Source organism: Melozone crissalis, unplaced genomic scaffold (genome assembly GCF_028551555.1).
Source record: "Melozone crissalis strain CALT ecotype California unplaced genomic scaffold, PUWL_Pcris_2 ptg000027l_1, whole genome shotgun sequence".
Taxonomy (NCBI): domain Eukaryota; kingdom Metazoa; phylum Chordata; class Aves; order Passeriformes; family Passerellidae; genus Melozone; species Melozone crissalis.
This window is the reverse complement of record NW_026535805.1, coordinates 53,933,736-53,956,667: the sequence shown is the minus strand read 5'-3', so window position 1 is coordinate 53,956,667 and position 22,932 is coordinate 53,933,736. Positions and strand designations below refer to the sequence as shown.

The 22,932-nt window shown below is 40.9% G+C and overlaps 1 protein-coding gene across 3 annotated transcripts in view; it reads left to right on the top strand.

Annotated features, from left to right (window-relative positions):
* The window catches only part of KLHL29 (kelch like family member 29), a 387,532-nt gene that overhangs the window by 235,135 nt on the left and 129,465 nt on the right, over positions 1–22,932 (top strand). For 2 of the 3 annotated variants that reach the window (XM_054279555.1, XM_054279556.1), the window contains exons 4-6: positions 7,143–7,256; positions 14,485–14,626; positions 15,364–15,912. In XM_054279555.1, the coding sequence (XP_054135530.1) occupies positions 7,143–7,256; positions 14,485–14,626; positions 15,364–15,912 (805 nt within the window). The remainder of the gene's footprint in view (positions 1–7,142; positions 7,257–14,484; positions 14,627–15,363; positions 15,913–22,932) is intronic. The other variant, XM_054279557.1, reaches the window with a different exon arrangement.

The window sequence follows — 22,932 nt, the reverse complement described above, 5'->3', positions numbered from 1 at the left end:
AGCAAGCTTGCCAACCATATTGATTTTGGCAGTGGATTATCACTGACAGCCAGGATCTGCTGCCCTCCCGCTTAAAGTAGTGCCCTAATAGGTTTTTGGACAAGCAGCCAGGATATATGGAGAGAACAACTCCCAGGATACATTCACCCCATCACAGGTTCCCTGAGTGTGTTGGGTTGGCCCCTAGAGAAGTCCTGTACAGGTGTTTGGTGCCAGGACAGCAAGTCCTGCACGTTTGGGAAGTGCTGGCCCCACACAGAGCAGGTGCAGGTGCACTGTGGAATGTCCAACCCCCTGGCATCAGCAGCTCTGTGCAGGTGCCCATCCTTTTGCTGAGGCTGATCTGGCTCTGCTCCCTTTCCATCATGAGCTTTGACCAGAATGAAGCCTGAGCAAAGCCCGACCTGCATGATAGCTTTTTTAATTCAGACTCTGCATTTGGGAGACAATTGCTGGCTTTACCAAATGTAAGATCCAGGTTTCAACAGCCAACACATTAGGTAGTGATACTTACAAGCTGCTGGTACTTTTGTTCTTAAATGAAATTGAGTATAGCTATGAGGAGGCTGTTGTAAAATAATGAGATAAAACTTGAGAAAGTTTGATGATGATGTTTGTCTTTGTGCATGAAATGCATAGAGATTGTGCCCTGATCCTCAACTGATAATTCCAAGTCCTACTGTAATAGTAATAATAACCAGATATTTAGGATAGATTAGAATTTACTTTTGGATCCATTAGCATTTTGGTTAAATCTGACAAACGATTTAGAAAATCTATATGAATTCAAAGAGCCTGCTTATCATATTTTGTGACAGCTGGGTGAATACTTGACATCTTTGTGCTCTTAAAAGAACATATGCAAAGATTCAATTTAATTTGTAGGGTTGAGGGAATTTATTTGCCTAATTTTGAGCCCACTAGCACATGATGGATTTGAAAGTTCAGTTCTAACAGGAGTATAATTGGGTTCTGATTTCACTTAGAAGAGAGCATGATAGAAGGGGTGAAGAGAGAGACAGAGACACGAGGAAAATAAAGTAAGAAAATGAAACTGAGAATACTCATGAAAAAAATTGCTATGAGATTGAAAAAAGAGTGTAGCAATGCACAGCGTGAGTAAAAGCCATACATAAAAATAAGTTACTCTTTAAGGGGACAGAAGAGACAAGATAATACATTCTTAATCATAGTGGCAAATGTCTTTTGGCTGAGAAGAGCTGATGCTTTAAAATTTACTCACTGTCATAGCTGAAAACAAAGACAAAATATTGAGCCCCTTAAGTTGTGGGAAAGGAGAGATGGATGTTTCCCTAAATACTTTCTCAGGCTCAGGAAGTAAAGCAGCTCATCCAATGTTCAGTCTTGCGACGAGAGTCCTTCAGCACAAATACCTGGAGTAAATAGTGAGCTGCAAGGAAAGGACACGTGGCCATGGCCATACAAACCAGATCCCATGGGTGAATATCTGCCTTGCTGACCTGCAGTTATTGTCTCATGTGTCCTGTGGTTTCATTTCGGACAAAGACCATCTCACACTTAGGTCAGCTACCACAACACTCAGCTTGGTCTGTTCCCTGCATGCAAGGAAAGTCCTGGGGCCATCACAAGGTCCTTTCAGGTGACTGGATGGGCGTGATGCCTGCTGGCAGTTACCAACAGAACATACTTAGAGATGGAAGTGGCACTGTACCAGGTGATAGTGAGGGGGTCTTCCCGTACAGTTCCTGAATACTTAAGAGACAAATATTTGGATTTGTTGGTTAGGATCTGACCTGCTTACACCTGCTTTGCCTTTTGTTTTTGTTCAGATTACAGCAGCTCCTTTTCTTACCATTTTTGAAAGATGAGTGAACCCTCTGCTTTGGCCCCTAATGTGCACAGTGTGATCAGTGGCAGTGTAGGTTTCTTCTGTCTCTGTGCTGCTGAGGACTGCTGCCATGTGAGCAGCACATCCAGTCCAGTGTCCTTCCTCATCCTGTGCAGCATGTGGGGCCAGGATTTACAAGCAGCACAGCGTGCCAGCATTCTAAAGTGGCTTTATTAACAGTCCTTAGGGATAACCTCTCTACATCCCTCATTTATCTATTAAGCGAATCTTTTAGCAGAAAAAGAGGGCAGGAATTGAGTCTGGTTTCAGTCTGTAACTCAGCATTTATATTTTCTGAATTACTTCCAAGTGAGCTGGCTCCTGATGTCCCCAGCCTTTCTTTTGCCTCACATTGGACACAAAGTCCCTTTGCAGCTCGGCACTGACTGGTCCAGTTGAACCAGCCTGAGCCCAAGGCATTTGAAAGTAAATCTCTGTTCAGTGCTGTAGGACCTTGTCAGCTGCTCAAGGTTCAGCTTAGTACACAGCAAATAGAAGTATTTCTCCTGTGATACTTGTATTTACTTTCATTTTTAGGTAAGAACTACATTTTCAGCTGTATCACTGGCAACTTTCATTAATGCTCCTTGTTGAACAGTAGCTTTTTCATCTTTGTACTTTACTAACGTTGTAGAATTAAATGGGTTTTTCTGTCTTTTTGATTGTATCCTGATATTCTGTCATGTTTTGATCTCTGTGTAGTGCACATAGACTGGAAACTCCTTGAGGTACAGACTCCTGGGTAAGGAGGGTGTATGAAGGTGTATATTTTCTTTAGAGGATGCCTACTGTGGCAGACCCCCATATACTACGCTACTGTGAAATAGTAGTAATATAATAATAATAATAATAACAATAATAATAATTATTGTTGTTATTATTTATTATATTTTATTTCTTCCACATTACCTTTGTAATACCTAGAAAACTCAATTTTGTTTAAAGTGTATTGAGAACTCCAGGTAAAGAGCGGGAAATGGCAACCTACAGACACAGCAAATGGCCCGAAGTACTAATACATTTCTGACTTTATACAGCAACTTTTCCTTAATCCTATCACTGGTTAATTTAATCCTGTTTCCTTTGATTGGATCCCCTGGAACCAAATAATTTGTATTGTGTTTTAGTCTGGTATTTCTGATCATTGTCTTTGTTAATGTGATCAGGATTGATTGAAGCAGTCATTGAAAGTAAACCATATAATTAATCAAATGCAGCATTAGAAAAGCAGGCCCTCAGTGAGTCTGTTAGCTTTTACCTCTTGTTTTTCTTCCCGAGTATATGAAGCTTGGACTACTTTTAAGAAAAGATGATGAACTTTTTTATAGCATCCACAGCTCAGTAGTAGAAAGGGAAAGAGATACAGATATATCTATGTACATATGCTTATTTAATTGTGAATAGAATAGAATAGAAAAGAATTAGTTAAGTCAGAAGGGACCTACAGTTATCATTCAGTCCAACTTCATATCTCCTCTCAGAGCATCTAAATGTCACAAATTCTGTGACCCTTTCTGAGACAGGCGTGTTTGGTGGAAGATCTTGCTTAATGGCTCAACTTTCTTGTTAACTCAGTGATTTTAAGAAACTCAACATGTGATCTATGTTTGAATTTGGCGCAGAATCGTCACTTAAAAACAAGATATGGCTCTGTGCTTTATTCTAATAACATCTGGAAAATCTGGTACAGCCAGTGCTTGTCTGAAGCTAACAGTCACTCCAAAAACTGTGGTATGGGCAGAAAGGAGATTTTGGATTCTCAACAAAGATAACTTTGATTTCCACCTGTTGTGTGGAAAGCATACCTATTGGGGTTTTTTTCAGAGTAGGTGTGTGGTCCCATTTTGCGTCTTCTCTCACTCTGATCAATAGCTGTGACCAAAGTTGGCCATTTTGATCTGCACTGTTAGATATTTATAGATTTGTGTTCTAACTGAACCTTTATTACAACAAACCAAGGCTCAGTTTGTATTCTGGAGGCAAAGGTTTTACAAGAACAGGTAGAACTCCCCTTGCTCTTCTGAAGGCCACAGCAAGTTCAGCAGGGGACAGGCTGCCTCTTCAGGGGTATTACCTGCAGTGACCCCAGGCTGGCCTCCCTGGCAGTCCATCCAGGGGGAATACAAGGGCACTGTCTGCCCTGCACCCATCCTAGCAGGAATAGCAGCTTCTGATGGACCATGACCTGCAACAGCGGAGGAGGAGAATTAGGAAGATCAGATAATGACTTGCTGTTGTAGGTGAGGTATCCCTACCAAAGGTAATTTAATTTTAGTCTGTCCTTCCCTTCATGGCTTACAGAGCTAACCTGTGTTATTTAGTGCTCACAATAAGCCTTCTCTCCCTCTCCCTGTCAACTTGACATTTCTTGAGTGGGAGATTATTTTTAGAGGTGGTTTACTTTGTGTTAACTTCCTGGGAGAAAAGAGAGTGTGAGGTTTTATACTTTTTGTAACATTAATTTTCTTTTAAAGATACATAACAGGGGGTTTTCAAAAACAGAAAAGTCTTTGGCCAAACTTGCATCCTTGCTGGATTTCCTCTTCTTAATTAGTCCAATGGCTCAAAGTGGACTAGGTGCTTAGAATAATTTAATCTTAAAAGAATAAAAAGTAAAGGAATGTATATCAATGAAGGAGATGTAAGTAGAGCCTTATCTTGATGGTACCCATTTATCCTTGGATGACAAAGGAGTGTTTAGCATCACAAGTTGTTGTGAACAGAGTAATACTAAAGGATCATCCAATTCACACCCAAAATGAGAATGAGGTATTTGGAAAAAATGTGCGGCGATGTAGCACAATTCTGACAGGTGTACCAGTAATGCTAGACCAAGCTATACCATTATCAGTTTTGCTTTAAATCATGTGGCTGTGGACAGCAAAGTATGTCTAATAGCCATTTGGTAGATTTATATCTTGGGATGCAATGTGTTTGCCATAAATCTTTTAGAAGGATGGTGGTTGAGGCACCCGAGGCAGTCATGCTAGTCCACGAACCTGTTCTGCTGAAAGAAAACAGGAGAACTGGGCAGCTTCCTATTGGTAGCACAGAGATACAGAAACAAAACAAGCAGGAGCGCTTTGATGTAAAACCTACAGAGCAGAAGAATTGAACAAAACAGTTACTGTGTTTCCAGAAAAAAACATATACTAGCAGTCTGTTGTAAATCAAATTAAATGTCTACCTCACTGCCTGATCCTGCACTGAAGTTCCTGTGTTAATAAAGCTCTGAATCTGAATGGAAATAGGGTTGTGTCTTGAGACCTCATTCCCAAAAAGCATCTGCCAGTCATGTCTGGTCAGAACAGCTTGGGGAATGTTTAGCTTCTTTTAGGAACCAATGGACATTGATGGGTTCGAGCTGGTTTTGCACCAACTTGTTTGAATCTTAAAGGACATTTTCATCTGTCCGCACAGAGGAAAATGTCTTTATAGCAGAGGAAAAAAAGTTTTAATAAGAATCATTGAGATCTGTGATTTTGGGTTAAAAGGGAATGCAGTATATTATTGTAGTGTTTTTCACTGTGAAATACATTTGTGTTTCCTCTACACAAAAAAAAATTTAACAAGACCAGAGCAATTACAAGAATACCCAGATTTTCGATGTTATCTTGGATGTAGAAAAAGGGATGGATTATTAAAGTGTATAGTGTCTGAGAGAAATAGCACCCTAATGCTGTTTTTCACATCTTAATTTTAGTGCCTGCATAACTTACCTTTCTAAGATGCTCTTAATTGAACATTTCAATAGAATTTGAATAAAGTCTAATATATCTGGGATTCCTCCTCCACTTCTTAAAATATGATGTGAAATTTATTAGTCTTAATGTACATATCCCAGAGCTAATTGTTCTATCTTGTAAATCAGTTTCTCATATTTTTTATGGCTTTTACTTTCAGATATAAAAAATTAAATAAATTCTTGATTGAAAAGTCTTTTTTGTTTTGCAGTAGCAAAAGGGGGAGGGGGTCAGCTTTGTAAGTGCAAAAGGATTTTCAGTTCTTTTTTAAATTATTTACAAATGCTGAATTAAAGGACAGTAGAGTTTAAATTATGCATTTAATTAGCATGTTACTGATGGAAGACACTCGAAGAAAGTTGAAATTTTTAATTGCTGTGATCCAAATTCAGCCACAATTTAATAGCTTAATTGGTGTTGGTGAACTTAAGGCAGTGCTAAACCCCAACCTATAGGCTTATTTTTCTTTTTGCTGTGAAAGGTAAGCATGCTGTTTCTACAGTACTGTCTGTCCTTTTGTTTGAGAGTTGACTGAGTATACTTTGATCCTTTTTTTAGAAAAAGAATTCTCTGTTCTCCCTTAAAGAAAGCTTCCTGAAACCTGGATCAGATTATGGAAACTAAAGTGAGCACACAAAAGTGCTTGTTAGAAAGTGAAATATATGTGCAAACTAAATGTGCCCTTGATGATAGCCTTATTGATCAAGCCAAGTTAATAAATCACTAATATCACGCAGCACTGTTCAACACTCACAGGCTTATATTGGTTTTCTTTTTTTTTCCCCTTTCTTTTTATGTGCCTGCTGTGTAGGCAGAGAACATGCACTTTCCTGCCACGGACTGTGTACTACAATTGAAATACTGAGTTCAGAGGGCTTGAATGTAGAATGTCGGCATCCAATACAAGAAAAAGGAACTTCTAGAGCAGTAACTTACTGCTGGGATTGGGGCATTTTGCTTCTTAAGTATTCCTCTCTTTCTTTCTAATGCTTCAGACCCTCATCCAGAATGAAATTTGGGGTCCTGTTTGGATAATTAAAAGAATTCCATGGGAAATTTGGCATGAAAATGCCATATGGAGTGACTTCTGAGCCTACCAATGGCCAGCATTTGCATTCAAGATAAATGTTTAGTTTTCAAGAAGTCAGCCTTTAGGTTCTTCTTCAGTAACTTTGCCAGTACATAAGGGCAACATCCTTTGTGCACCCTTGGGATTCTGGTCTGACAAGCACTTACTCCATTACTGCCCATATTTCCTTAAGCCCTCTGACAAAAAGCACTTATGATGAAGTGGATTTATGTGCCCGTGCCATGGGATGCCTGCAGGATCTCTGAGAGCCCTCTCGCGTTGCGCAGTGCATGTTCTCTGTAGCTGCCGCATTGTTCCCCATGCCGCGTGTTTTCTCCTCCGTCGTGAGATGATTTTGCATTGGTAGCTTTGCTCTGATTTGGGGTTGATCTGCATGCAGACCGTGTTAGTAGAGGAGGTTCTGCTCAGGCTAAAGTGGGGCTTCTGTGCTCGAACCCAGTGTCGTGCGCTGATGTCCCTGGTGTCCTGGAGCAGCAAGTGTCGCAGCCGGGACCTTGGTTCGATACCTCAGCTCCGTTCCCTGATGTTCTCGCTGAGAAATGAAGGCAGCTGGGTGAGTACCTGAGCCTCTGCTGGTGCAATTTGCCAAGACAGAATACAAAGTAGCATATATGAAGCACTTCTTGTCATTTCATGGTCCTGCATTCATTCCTAGCTAATGATTGGAGCACTGGTGTGACAGCGGTGGTTGTACTGGGCAGTCAGCCATGAGAAAGAAGTAGACACCACCTGTGGTCAATTCACAACCCTTTTCTATCCCATCTTTCTCTGTTCTTTTCCATAATCTCATTCCTTCTCTTTCCTTCACAAACCTGCAGGTAATGTGGATGTGAGCCTTAGAAAAAGTTCATGAGACAGAAGCAGCTGACCCTTTCCCAGTATGGAGTTATCTTTCATTGCATTGTCAAAGCGAGGAAATTTGAGCTTTCTTATTTATCAGAGTACCCAAGGCTCGTTCCTGGAAAGTTTGGGTTGATTTTGGTGTTGGGAAGAAGCTGGACATGCTCATACATGTGCCTTCCTATCAGCTCCCAAACTGAGTGGTGAGAAGCTGTGCTCTGTGTGGAGCCAGGATCAGGGCTGGGTAAAGGTGCTGATGCTGTGCTCGTCTGGAACTCCTGTGAATATGTGGAATGCACCTCACTCAAGAGAGAAGCAGCAATATGTTTCATTAGTTCAATAAGTTCAGTGGAATTTAACAAAGTTTAACAGTGGCTTACAAAGGTTGAGTAAGTTTGATGGTGAGGTTCACCTTATTAATTACTGCATGGAAGAAGGGCACAAATGCAACTGAGTTAGAATCAAGGCAGAATGTTTTGCACAGCGACTGGGGATGGAAAATGGTAAGGAAGACTCTCCTGATGAGTCATGCGGTACAACATGGTGGAACTTAGGTGCAGCCAGGTCCAGTCTGAGTCTCAGACAAAGGTCTATATCTAATGAAAGAAATACAAAGAGTGAGGAAGAGTCTTCTGTTGAGTCACAAAGTTCAGAGTGGACCCGCTTGCATTCTAAACTCATTATAGAGCCTTGGTACAGTTAGATCCAATCAAGGTTTCAGACTTGGACAACGGATTATATCTAATGGAATGATCTATAATAAGTTGATAATAATTAATACTGAGTAGCTACATGAATTAGTAATGTTTAATTAGTATTAATTTAGGTTCCTGACATATCAGCCATTGGTTAAAGGTCTCGCTATCTCAAGGAGCCTTCTTGAGAGTTGTCCCAGCTCAAGGAAGGATCACCGCCATGCAACCAGGCTGCCTGGCCAAAAGAGCTCAAGAAGGCTCACTTAGGCTGTCAAATTTCTGCAATTAAGTGGTTGGGTTATAGTCCAATTGCAAGTGATGGAAAAAGTATGCATGTCTCTTCTTGTATCAACAAATTTCTTTGCTCCTTGATTAATGAGTCTTGGAAAAGCCACCAGCTATTCATGTGTTAATCGCACGATCAGTGTTCCAAGCTCATGTGCATTGATGCTCACTGTGTCACTGTTTCCTTCATGGTTTTTCAGAGAACAAGTTCACACTAGAGAAGTTCTTGGCCTGGACACAGATCAGACCTTTACTTCCTTTGCAACCTCTACCAAACTACCCCAGTTTGGTCAAGGGGTGGAATGCATGCATCACAGGGATGTGGGCCCGCAGCACTCATGGGTTTCTCCACACCTGTATCATTACCCTTGAGGTGGGGAGTGTTTTTAAATCTGCTGCAAAGTGAGGAATTTACCCCACTGCTGAGCCATGTGTCTCTGGTCTGTGCATGGTGCTCCGGAGCTCGCCCTTACTGGTGGCTCCTCGCTGGATGGTGTTTAAGGAGTCTAAGTATTGAATTATTCTGTCTGCTCAAGAGGGAACTTAGACTTCTTTTGTCTTTTATGCAGGGTAGTAACATTTTTCTCATGAGTTAACTGTATTACTCTCTTTCTTGCGGCTCCCACATTAGTTTTGGAAGAGAAAAACAACGCTGTGTCATCACAGAATTGCCTGGTGATGGGAACTGTAAGGTAGATGAGTTCTTTTCTCCACCCATGAGCAAGTCCTTGAATGAGGTTTTACTGCAGGACTGTTCTTTCTGTTCCTCTTATATGCTGGCCTGTCAATATCTCTTAGGTTTTTAATATGATACAGTATATTCATCTCTTAAAACAACAGTTTAATTTCTGTAGCCCAGCCACACAGCCAGTGCTAGGGAGATATTGCTGTCATCAGTGCATCTTTAAAAGCTCTACTTCCATCCTTAAGAGCTATTTTGGCCATGGACTAAACTCAGAAATATACTTGGGTCCTGTCCAGCGCCGTGTAGGAATTTGCTCCATATAAAGATTTATCCCTGTATGGTCAGATTTTATATGCACACCTACAAATAATACCTGATTCATGCAATATTTAACAGTGTGAACTACAAGTTAGACCATAAACTCTTTGGTGCAGAGACCACTGAACTTTTTAGTGCATCAGACACATTCAGACTTCAAACCCAACCAGGGCCACCAGTCATTACCAGTTAGAGGCATAGAGAACGGCTTTAAAAGGAATTCCCTCATTAAACTGAAGTTGCTTTTACCCATGACAGGCCATAAAACCTGAATCTGTGGGAGGGAATGTTTGCCTCTGTGCATGCATGCTCCTCAACCTTTTTATTTTCAATTGGAAGAAAAATAGACTGGGTTGCATATTGGATACGTTACCTTGGTATGAAGCTGCCATTCCCAATCTTTTTTGGAAAATTGGAACAGAGATTCGCTACTTCTCATCCATCACTTTAAATGAATGCCTTATTAAAACAGTTTTGATTGCTGGGAATCACAAATAGTATCTCTCTTTCCAGATTAGTTTGTTTTTGCTCACGAAACTGTTAGAATAGGACTTAACACACTGAGCCATAGCAGGATGTATGTCAGTGGTTCCACAAGCTCTGGGGAATTTGCTAAAATGTGTTTGTAAGTCCTTTCCAGGAGGTGCTTGGTGGTGTTGAACCTGGGGAAGATTCTACTGGTTTTTTGTTGTTGGATTTTTGTGTTTATTATGTTGAGTTCTTTAAGTCCACTAGCATACTCTTTGATGCTCTTAGTAGTACAATAGATTTTATGTTTCTACTGATGTAAAAAAGGTCTTACTAGACATTTAGATCTTACTTCATTACAGATTTGTAAAGCTTAGGGCTTAAAGTCAGACTTAGTTGTAGCTATGCTTCCTCAACAACTAAGAGTAGCCGTATACAGCCATGATGCTGTATAGACCAAATCACTAATTCCCAATCTTTAACATCATCTGATGGCTGTGAACTCATGAACTTTCTTGTAGATATTCTGAAAAGCCTCATGAATCTGAAGGTTTTAATGTTTTAATATAATAAGGTTCAGTCGACCAGCTGTACAACAATTACTGTTGCCCATGGGCCATGGTTTATGACTGCTTGAGCTGCAAAAAATTGACAGTCTGGCAACTTGTCTGTGTTAGTCTCATGTAATTCCAGAATTGTTCTGTCTTGCTCTCTTCTGCCTGTACATCTGTATTGCAGTTAATTTCCTTAAAACTGGGAGACTGCTCCCTTCTGGAGTTCAAAGTGGCAGGTGGTGAAATGCAGACTTCAGCTGAACGTTTTTATTGGTTCTTAATGGTGGCTTCAACTAAAGGGGGAAAAAAATCCTGAGATTTTATTTTGGGGTACTCTATCCATGAGAAAGAGCACAAATTGAACATTTTACAGGTGCTAGAAAGATGCTGATGATTCCTTAAGTAGTCTTTGTAGTCTGCCAGGAATTTCAGGCAATTAACTAGCCAATGCTGCTGTTGACTAGCCAGGTTTTAACAGACCTTTTAGAAACCTTTTGGTCTTTTCATGTAAATAGACTTTTGGCAGAGATGTATACCCAGTAGATTTTGTAATGCATTTCCTTTTTTCATGTGTTCCATGTTTAATTCAAACAAGCATCTGACATGAAAGCTAAAGATAAAAGTGTAACATAGTACAATTAGTTTCTGTGAAGTCTGTGGATCACTAATGGAACACAGCTCTTCCCCCTGCACAACTAGCATAATACAGGCCATTTTTTGGTCATTTGTGTTGTACATTAAAAGCATCAAATAGAGCACTGTCGTGGGCCTGAGCGAATGGACAGAAAGTTCCTTTGTTTGATAACGCTGGAAATAATTTCACTTTCCAGAGACGCAAATGGGTAATTGCTGCAATCAGATCAGAGACATACAGCACTTGTAATGTAACCCTTCATGTATTAAGAAAAATAAAGCAGAAATTAGATCAGAGACCAGAAGTATGTATACATTTTAAAAAGAAGTTCAGTGAGCTGTTTCTCTCTTTCCACCGCCATTACTGTCTGTGTTTCATGGATGTGTGTTGTGATTTCATACCAACTGATCTCTGGCACTTTCTGATCAAACGAACACAAGTTCAGGAGTACAATTTGAAAGCAACTTACTGGATTTGTATGTTTAAATCCACTGAGCCTCTAAGAAGCAGGGTTTGTGAGCATGTTTAATAAAATAAAATAAAATCAGTCATTTAGTGAAAGTGAAGGAGAAGCATTTATTGATGGCAAACCTGATAACTTCCTTCCTCTTTTTTAATGCTCACAGTATGGAATTTAGATCTAGTTTTGGCTGCAGACTTTACCACTTTCACATGTGTTGTCTGGTGTGGCTCTAGGGTTTTTGGAAAACAAGTTCCAAAATAAGCAACTGGATCTTTTGTAGGATTTAGCAGAACTGTACTTCCTTCTTTACCCATTCTGGACAAAACATACAGGTTCTTTTAAAATTGTAGCATGTGTGTCATTCTGTATTATTTAAGGTAGAGGAATTTTTTTTTCTTATTTTGTATCAACACAGTTTTAAAGCAGCTTGGGAATGTAACAAAGTTAAACAAGATGCTGCCTGCCTTGACAATGCCTCACAATAATGACAACTGTATATTTCAAACCCACTGGTAAGACCCAGTTGATACAACAAAGAAATGCAAGACACCGATGCCACACGTGGAACACACAGGGTGTGATTTGAGTCATGAATCCTCCTTTTGGTTACTAAAAATGCCCATTTCTCTATAGTGCATGTACATTTTTTAAAGCTTTGCTTTGGAATAAATATTGGTATTTCTGGGGGGCGTATTTTAGCTGATATATAGGCAGAGAATGGTGGTGGGGGTTTTTTTTATTTATGTATATATTCATTTATTTATTTATTTTTCTACTGCAGAGTGCTTTGGCTGCTATTAAACAGTTTAGCTAGACCCAAAGGGATACTGCTAAAATGAACTGGTAAACCACCAGCAGTGTTATATCCTCTTGTGTCAAAGACCTTGTACAATGTAAAAGCTAAAGGTATTCATATTAATCATTTTCTCAGGACAATTTATAAATAGAAAGCATTTCAAAACTGAGACTTATTTCTTCCCCTCCTGCCCTTTCTTCACCATGAATAGACCAGAGCTCTTAAAGCTCTTGACTGTCTGCATGTCCTCTCTTTATGTCTTTTCTGACTCATTTTTATTTCAATTGCAAAAGTTATAGAGGTAATCAGAATGGTGGGGACAGAAGTAAATGTGAATCTAAAACCAGATTATCATTGTCCTTGGTGCAAATAAAATAGAAAAAAATCCAGAGAAATTACATCAAAAAACCAAAACACATAACCCCTAAACTATGGAAAATAATAAATTGATGAGTTTTGAAAAAAAAACAATTTCAGGAAAATATATATTAAAATCACATTTCCCTGTGAATCTCTGCATTTAACAAAGTATAGCATGTCTAGTGGGGGAAATATTCCCATTGTGGCTTCTGGGAGCAAAGAGGGCAGCACAGCAAAACCCTTGGTTGTCTATTGAGGTTTACACACACAGCTCCTGCGTCCAGGAGCCGCAGAGGATAAAGCTCAGGTAGAAAAGGGAGTGAGTGTCAGGAGAGATCAGAGGCTCTTGGGTGAAGGGGGGAACACTGGAGCAGGGCAGGTGCTTGTGGGGGTGCTGGTGGGGAAGGAGGGCGGGCAGGAGGAAGCAGGTGCCGCTGGTGGGTTTGCAGAGAGGAAGAATGACAGATTGGCTTGGGGAAGGTGTGCATGTATTTGCAGAGGGCATAAATGGGTTTGCTAATAACTTCCTTTCATGGGATGATTGAGGTACTGGTGATGGGTGAACAGGCTGCTGGTGTTGACAGAGATTTCATTGGTACAGTGTGACCCAGGGCATTTATGGAGCTGCTGTGCCCCCATCTCTGAGCTAAATTACTTCCCAGATGCGAGGCAAACAAGCAATCACTCAGACTGGTCTCCTGTTCTTTATGGCTTCACTCCTCAATACTCATTCAGCAATAGGCAGCTGGTTCCGTTTGCTTGGTTTAGAGGTTCTGACACCAGTAAAAACAAAACAAAACAAAAAACTTTTAATCTTCCAGCAATGAAATACACAGCAGACTTAAATAAATGAGACCTGTTGGATCACCCTTGTTTTCTACAAGCCTTTCCTTCAGCAAAGGCGTGATTGTTTGGGAAGGCCCCCTGAAATTGCAGCAGGGGTCTGGTGCGGCATTTAAATCCATGTGATAGTTTCTTCATCAAGAGATCTCTTTCAGATCATGTCTGCTTTGATGATTATTCAGCCCAAATCCTTTCCCTCCTTTACAATTATTTTAACCTCTCTGAAGACCTGCCAACATACCCACTTTAGCAGCCAGTGATGTTATGCTTTTTTTTATTGGCATTCAATTTCAAGGGTTGACAGACAGTAAATGCGAAGACTTCTCTTTACTGTTCTACAGTAATTTGTCCTACAGTTGTAAATAAGTCTCTCTTGTTCTACCTCCTGCTAAACAAAACTCGCTATTTTTGGAAGAAATTGAGCAAACAGAAGATTGTTCCATTTTATGTAGCTGCCACTGAGTAGATATTACCATATCTGGGTTGTTGTTTGTTGGGGGGTTTTTTATTTTTATGGCAAATGAAGTGACTAATTTCTGAAAATACTAGTTTGTTGTGGATTTTTTAAGGTAGATCTATTAAATTTCCAAAGGCTTTTTTTTTCAAATATATTGTATTTCCATACAGACATCTCATGCAAGCCAGGAGGACAATCACAGAATCACAAAATCACAGAATTATTGGAGATCATGTAGTCCGACCCCCAAATGAATGATATTTAAAGATCTTAGGATATCCTCTTGGACTGTAACAAACAAGCAAGCTACTAGTTATGAGGAACCATAATTAATCCCAATAGTCCAAACATTTTTATTCTGTATTTTTCTTTTTCTCTGGTAGACACCTTGCATTTCCAAGACTGAAAATCAGCCTCAAGGACTTGCAACAAGCGTCAGGTGGGGACAGACACCCATCAATCAGTCCACGCCCTGGGACACTGATGAGCCTCCATCTAAACAGATGAGGGAGAATGAAAACCCAGGTATGTCTCTAATCTTATTTGTAATTCTACCAGGGAAAATCGTTCAAAGCAAATTCAATGCACTATCTCCATTTACCTCTGTAAATTAGACTTCATTGTGAGCCCTTTCTTTATTCTTTAGCAGGGGTTTTCCCTCATTGTAAAGACCCCTCAAGTTTCTTCTGTGCTGGGGCTGATACAAATGTATTAAGATGCTGCAAGTTCATTAGAGTGGGGGTTTTTTTATCCTTTTCTGCCTTCACTGGAGGGAAAGGCACTCTGTAATAGTTTAAGACTTCTTTTATGTCCAGAACTACCTGAAATGATTTCCAGCTTCCAGACACATATCATACATTGTGCTACTATGCCAGACGCCTAATTACAATGTCTTTGTAGTGGCTGGAGCACCATTATTATACACACAGAGTGTTTGTCAGGGAGCCGTGAAAGCACAGCAGGGAAAGAGGTTAATTTTCTTGGAAGCGTGTGCTTAAGCTGCATAAAGTGCAAAATACATAAAACTGCAAACATGCCGCATGTCACCTGATGAGTATTTTAACAATTGTGCTCACATTGCTGCAGCAATTTTATGCACTTACTGCTTGGGAAGGGCTCCAGATCCCAAACTGCATTAGGTGTAGTGCAGCAGGGCGTGTTGGTGCTGTCCACGAGTGCAGAAGGGGAAGGATGAGGGTGTTGATGTCTGTTCTCCCCCATGCCGAGCCCACCGCCATTGCCGGCCTTCCTTTGTGCCGCAGGTGCAGCGCCCTGGGTCACCACGGTGGCAGCGGGCAGCCAGCCCGCCCTCATCACGCACTCCTATGGAATGACACAGCCACCCACCTTCAGCCCGGCCGCCAACGTCCAGGCCCCCGTCATCGGCGTCACACCCTCTCTCCCGCCGCACGTCACCCCCCAGCTCCCGCTGATGCCGGGCCACTACCAGCTCCAGCCGCCGCCCTCCCAGCCCCTCAGCAACATGGTGGTCAACCTCCAGAGCCAGCCCTTATACACCAACAGCCAGCCCCTCAGCATGTCCTCCATGAGCGGCGTGGGCCCAGTGGCCCACCCAGGCCCCGGCGCGGTGGGCAATGGGCACCTGGCCTGCCCCATGCTGCCGCCGCCGCCACCGGCCCTGCCCTCGGCCGCCCTGCCCAGCAACGCGCCCGCCACCAACGGGCAGGCGGCCGCCCCACTGCCCCCCAGCGCGGCCGCGGCGGGCGGCCCGGACAACACCAACGGGGTGCAGATGCTGCGGACGATCGGCGTGGGGAAGTATGAGTTCACGGACCCCTGGCACCCCAAAGGTAAGGTGGGCCAGCTCGGCCCCCTCGGGCGCGCAGCGGGGGCGGGCGGCGGCTGACCCTCGGCATCCCGGCCGCTCTCTGTGGGCCCGGTGGCTGCCTACGCGCTTTTCTAAAATGCAGAGCTTCTGTGAGTTACTGATGACAAAAGCAACGTGTTAGCAGGAGGTACGACAGGCTGTGGGCGAAAAGCAGTGAAAAACAGCTTTCAGGCCCATCAGATAAGCTGGTGTTTCCAAGGGTAAAGCAGCCATCATCCCATGCCTCTCCCTGTGAAATACACCCCATGTTATGTTTCCATTCAACCACTGTTCTCCTGGCTGCAGTTGTGCATCTGCCACAACAACCTCCTTGTCCAACCCTTGTCTTGTCCCCACTCTGGTAGGAGCTCAGGCCAAACATAAGTCAGAGCTGACTGCAGCTCAACAGCCCAACATGTTCAGCGTTACGGGGAAAACTCTTCATTACCATCTTCACTAGGCTCAAATGCTGCAAAACGCATGACTGAATAGTCATGAGCGTTCTGAGAGGCTGACCTTTTCTGAGGAGTACTTTGTAAATGAGCCCCTCTACCAGGTCACAGTGGAGTGTTATTTCCGAGTGTCTTACCCCAGACACTTCAAAACTACCAACGCTCTCTGTGTTACAAGTTTCTAATTGCGTTTGGAGAGTTTTCCCTTCCTCCCTTACGAATCACGATTGGGCCACGTGTACAGGTGAATCAAAATGGAGCTTCCAAAAATATTAATGCAGACCTATCAGCAAAATCAATTAAATTGATTTTGTAAAAAAACAGCACCTTCATTAAGTCTGTGATATTTTATGTATGCATTTCTATTCAGACACAATCCATGTGTAAATTATTTATTTGCCACAAGCTATTAAGTTCTGTTGTGTAGCTCTGAATTAAAGACAAGGAATCTCTATTAAAAATGATTGGTCCAATAACTCTTCCTGCTCTTTACATAAATTGTACTTTGGTATGTGAAAACCCTTACCAAAGTTCCCTTGAAAAGGAGCTCAGATAGAATCTCAGCAGTACTTTTGTAAAACCAGATATTCAGATTGCTTTTAAGTTTCCAACTCTAAACCTCTATGGTGAGTGCTCTTGCTGGATAATGAGCCTCTGAATTTTTCTTTGACCTCTCTAGATGGGCCTTAAACAACACTGGCCCAGTTGGATAGCCAAAAATTAACCAACAATTATAAGCGTATTGTTAATTCTTTCCCCTTAAAAAGGAAGAAAAAAGCCCAAAGTCCACAAAAGCAATTTGTCAAGTCATGATTATAAGTTACAAACCATTGATTTTGTAGAAGGAGAAAGAAAGGGGGAGAGATTTATACTCTATCCTGGTAGACTGAGTTCTGCTGGGTGTCTCTCTCCTCCATAGGAACTATTTGTCTTTTAAGAGACATCATCTCCACTTTCCATAGCCACCTATCCCAATTTTCTCCACTGGGTACTCAGATGCATGATCAAATTAACGCAATTTAAGGGATTACTTGGTGTCACTGGAGACATGTGGAAATATACAATACAAGGGAAAACACATAAGCTTAAACCACTTTCAGGGCAGTAATTTGATCACCTATCTGAGCCCTAGTGACACTAACCTAGTGAGACAAATGAGCATGTCAGTGACTGCACACTAGAGGTTAGGAATACTCCTAAATGCCTCGCATGCTTAGGGCCAGCAGCATGAGCTGTTATTTACTCTTCCTCCATCAATTAACCTTCAGCAGATCTCTGGCTAGCAGATGAAGTAAACTTCAAATCAAAGCCTAGGTAAAAAGATCGTAAAATATTTAATCAGTCTTTAATATTTGATTTACAAATTCTTAGTCAGCCTTTTTGCTTAACCTGCTGTAAACCCCGGTCTGGCCTAATAGTCCGAGCGCCCCAGAGACCAGTCAGTCTAGGAGATGTTCATTAAGGTGCAGAGCAGAGTTCCTCACTGGAGGATACCAGGCATGCCAGACCTAGATCTGCTCCTGTATTTGGAAATTCCTGTACTTAGGAGATGGATCAGAAGGAGAATACTAAAACAAGCAGTATTTTTAATCCATGGTAATTGCTGACACATTAACCATACTGTACCTCACAAACTGCAGGCTAGACAACTGTTTTTTCCAGGGATTGGAGAGCTTCTCTGTGACCACCAGCTATTGAGTTATTCCCATAGTGGTTAAAAGCAAACAAACAGAACAGAATGAAGCATGCATATACAAATGTCTCATAAGCAGGACCTATTTTATAGAGATAAAGTAATCCCTTCCTCTGTTTCCAACCTAGAAAGCCCTTACATATAAAGCTGTAATTCTTCATGACACACCTGAAGTCAGAGAAGATATATGTTGGATTTGTTTGTGTTGAATGAGAGAGAAACAATCAGGAAAGAGGAGACAACTGGGTGCTGAACCAGACCTTAAAATCTCACTAGAATAAGATTCTTAATATAAGCTCCAGGAGTTTCAATGTGGCTTAATTATCCAGTTATTTTATGTTTTAGTTTCTGCCCTCAGGGATTTCAGTCTCGAAAGACTGACTGATTTCACAGTCTTACATGGTAGATACCTTTCTCTCCAATAATGAATGGAAACTAGGAGACAGTATTAAGCTGTTCAAATATACAAGTTCAAACTAGTTCCCTACAAGTTTCATTTAAATATTCTCTCTCTTTCTTGGGGAACCTTGGCCAGTATTATAATAAGGGCCACTGCTAATGGCCTTGAGATCTATCTCATTATCCTGTGGAACTCTGAATTATTATTTCACTTGACAATCCAGTCTTGTCCAGGTTTGAATAATTGCCCAACTATCCCTTAAGTGAAAGAACAGTTCTTTCTGGTTAATATGATAGGGTTTCTTATATTTTTAGATTTTCTTAGGGAGCTGATTTGAAATATCATGTTTTATTTCCCATATTTATCTTTCCTTTGGCTGTGTATGTGTATGGGCCATTTTATACTGTGTTCATGCAGAACTAGGTTTCTTCCTCAGCTGTTTCTAAATACACATAAACAAATAAGTTGCCAAAAGTTAAAGGCACTGCTGTCTTATTTGCAATAGGTCAAGAGATCTCACGTGACTGAAAGAGTCATTTCCATGGCTTTGCAAAAAATGCATTTTGATAACAAGAACCATTGATATAAAATAGATATGTCATTCTCCAGTGTTACAGCTAATTTTTACCTAATTCCATTGAAACTATTTGTAAGAGAAATTGTGCATGGATTAGAGAATCGTCTTGGTCAGAATAGGTTATGCTCTTTAAACAGGACTTAAAGTTAACTACATGATCTATTTACTTAGTGAATTTATAAAGTTGTTACATTACAAGAGAAATAAAATTTCAAAGGAATTATTGCTTTTAGCAATGTATGAAGAACTGTAGAGCTGCCTTGTGAAATGCATGAGGTCTTTTACCATACGCAACGAACAGGAGTTTTGGGTGGCGTCTGCTTTGACCTGTAGTTTCCCTTTGGAAAGGATTAATGCCAAATACTCATAGCTGACTTCAAAAGCCATGACACCTTAACACAGGTATGTAACCAACTATTTTAGGACAGAACCAGCCCTTGTTTTCCATCCATGTCCTAAATCTTGCTCTATAAGCTAAAGTGCCAGAGCAATTGATACAGCAGAATATGCAGAAACATAAAGATGTTAATTGTAAATGTATTCGGTGAAAATCCACTGAAGTTCTCATAGCCAAATTTTTACGTGGCTTCTTCAGAAAATACAGAGTTGCAAAGAATATTCAAACAGATTTTCAGGATCTTTAGGCTACATGATGTGGACAGCACAAATTGTCACTTGTACAATGTGCCTGCAGGGAAGAGAGAAAATCATCCCTTCAATTTCTGACACAAGGTACCAGTGTCCTGTGCTATGGCACAGTGGCAGAGACCAATGTCAATGTGCCTGCTAATCCAGCTGAGCTAAACAGAGAGGAATTAATCAGTCTGATGAAGGACTGGAAGAGATTGGTTTCCTTGCAGAAACTGAGTAACTGAGATGTAGTCCTTGTCTGTCTCCTGGAGCAATATGCTTCCTGATATTCAAGACTTGTAAATCCAAAACTGAGTCCTTGGTGGATACCTATGATATCATGTAGAACATAAACATTCCAGCTTGGGCTCTGAGATCTATTACACATTTGGAAATACACTCCCTTCATAAATTTGATATACTTTGAAGCATAGTTTCTAACACAAAAAAATGAGGAAAATATAGTACTTTATTGCAGTACTTACTCCTGCAGTGTAAAATTAACCATGGACATCATGGGGTTTAATTTGTGGATGTTAATGGAAAATACTGATGTTCGTTTCCATAGTATTTGTGTTCTATAATTCTTTGGTTTGCAGTCCTTAACTAGTGGGAAAAGAAAGCAGATGCTAATTAGTGCTCAGAGTGTAATGACTGTAGAAACATAACAATATCAGAAATAAAATCTGAATGTTAATCCTTGTAACACTAGTTTCTTAACACTTCATTTTCAAGCATCAGCAAATAGCACGAACTAAACAATAACAAAACTACAAAGGAATACTGTTGCATCATCACTTATTGATTGCACCTTTCACACTTGACTTTATTGCATTGGAATTCTCATTAGGCCTCAGACAATATTTACTTTCCTTAATCATGAATAGTAACAAGGCAGAGTACAACATTTTGTCAATAACTGTCAACTTTTTCCTTCAGAAAAGGCTGAATTTTCAAAGGGATTTCAGCTTGACCTGCATTTCTGTGAGTGCACCTACTTCCAGACATGAATGCTGGGGGGTGGACAGTGTTTAAATTCTTCATGTAACCTAGCATTTGTTATTCTAGTAACAGTAGTTAAAGGCTATTGTGTGATAAAGGCTCTAGAAAGATTCTTTTCCATTCTCTGCCTTGCACCAGAATACATGGCCTGTGTAACCTTAGGAAAACCTCCCATTTGTCTAGAAAGGTAGAGAGAGTATTAAAATTATAGGTATAAAATTATATATAAAATTGTATGGAGGGCATGTGTATGTGTATATACATATATATGGATATGTATCCACATAGTTGTAGGGAAGGAAATCTACAATCTCCTGCATTCTCTCCAGTTGTTTGTAGCAGAGTGAGGTTAGTATGGAAGTGTTAGCATTGTGCATGTCTCTTACTGTGTTTTCCTTAGAACAGCGGTGATTTCCTGGGATGGCCTAAGTGGTACCAAGGCACTGATGAGTAGTGGTCATTTGTAAGCCCAGCTTGGTAATGATGCATAAGAGTTCACAGAATCACAGAATGGTTGAGATTGGAAGGGGCCTCTGGAGGTTGTTTGGTCCAGCTCCCTTGGCAAGCACAGCCATTTAGAGCTGTTTGCCCAGGACCACATCCACATGACTTCTGAATATCTGCAAGGATGGAGACTGCACAAAGCCCCTGAGCAAGTGTGAGTGACTCCCTCTGAGGAAACATGTTTCCTCATGTTCAGAGGGAGCTTTCTGTGTTTCAGTTTGTGCCCAGTGCCTCTGGTTCTGACAAGTGAGGATCATGAAAGAAACGTGGCTCCAGCCTTTTTGCACCCTCCCTTCAGGTGCAATTTATAAACAATTATGTAATTTCAATGTATATACATTGATGAGATCCTGCTGAGCCCCCTTCTCTTTTCCAGACTGAGCAGCCCCAGCTGTCTCAACCTCTACTCATAGGAGAGGTTCTCCAGTCCCTTCATCATCTTCATGGTCCTTTGCTGGACTCTCCAAGTATGTCTCTCTTGTATTGAGGAGCCCAGAACTAGACGTGCCACTTGAAGTGAGGCCTCACCAGTGCTGAGTAGAAGAGCAGGGCCCCCTCCTATGATCTCATAGCAATATTTGGACTAATTCAGCCAGCCCAGAATACCACTGGCTTTCTTAGCTGCAAAAGCATGCTGCTGGCTCATGTTTTAGCTTGTTCATGCACAGTAATAAAGGAAACAGGTCCTCTAAAATCAAATTTTTATCGATATTAGTTACCATCTTCTTTGATTAAAATAGTCTTAACAGGACTGAGAAGTTGATGAGAGTATCTAAGCCATCACTTGAGTGAAAATGAAATACATTTCCCCTTTCTGTGGTCCAAGCAGGGTTTTTTTCGTAATTCCTGTCCTTTTAATGTCACTGTCGGTCAGGTCATGACAGACAGAGATTAACTGCACTGAAGAGTCAAAGAGGACTTGTAATCGTCCTAGAACATTGCCTTGCTAAACATACAGCAAAAAAAAGGTGATTGAATTATCTTTTGATTGACATCTCTCAGTATGTCAGTGGCTTGAGATTTCGCATTTCAACTGGAGGAGGATCTTCTCACTCAGCACCACCAATGTTTTATGTGGGTTATCATAAAAAATAAAAATAAAAATTGGGGCGTTGATGAAGTGAGTCAAAACTCCCTGAACCTGCTTTTAAAAGTCATCTGGTCCCTGCTGCTATTTTTTGTACGTCTCATTTTTAAATAAATGTCAGATTTGCAACTGTAGTTTATGTGTTGCAAATACAGAGCTGAAGAAGTTTCATTTTACTGTTGCACGATATTATGTCATCATTTGCAGATCCACCTAGTTAATTAGACAGTGATACATTTGAAGTTGTCTTGAATTCCTTCCCACTCTCTAGTTTTAAGTTTGCTTAGAATGTGGTTTTGTACCAAATATAGTTTTGTCCATGACAGTGGCCATCAAATGCATTCAACATAAGTCTGAGAGGCGGCAGAGTTCTGTTGAATTACTATTTTCTCTCCCGTCCACACAACACTGTATTCACAAGGTGCAAAATTTCTCAGGGGCTGGATGATAACCAAAATCTAGGATCTCTTCTGGCACAGAATGCATAAGTGGCAACTTTTTATAAATACAGACCAAATTTTCAGGCAGGCTGCCTATCCATACATATATCCATCCATCCATGTATCCATCCTTCCAAATACTGTCCAGCAATCCATTGCAGTTAGCTGGAACTGCATTTGGATGTTCTAAAAGTTATTAATTGTCAAAATACTTGCAG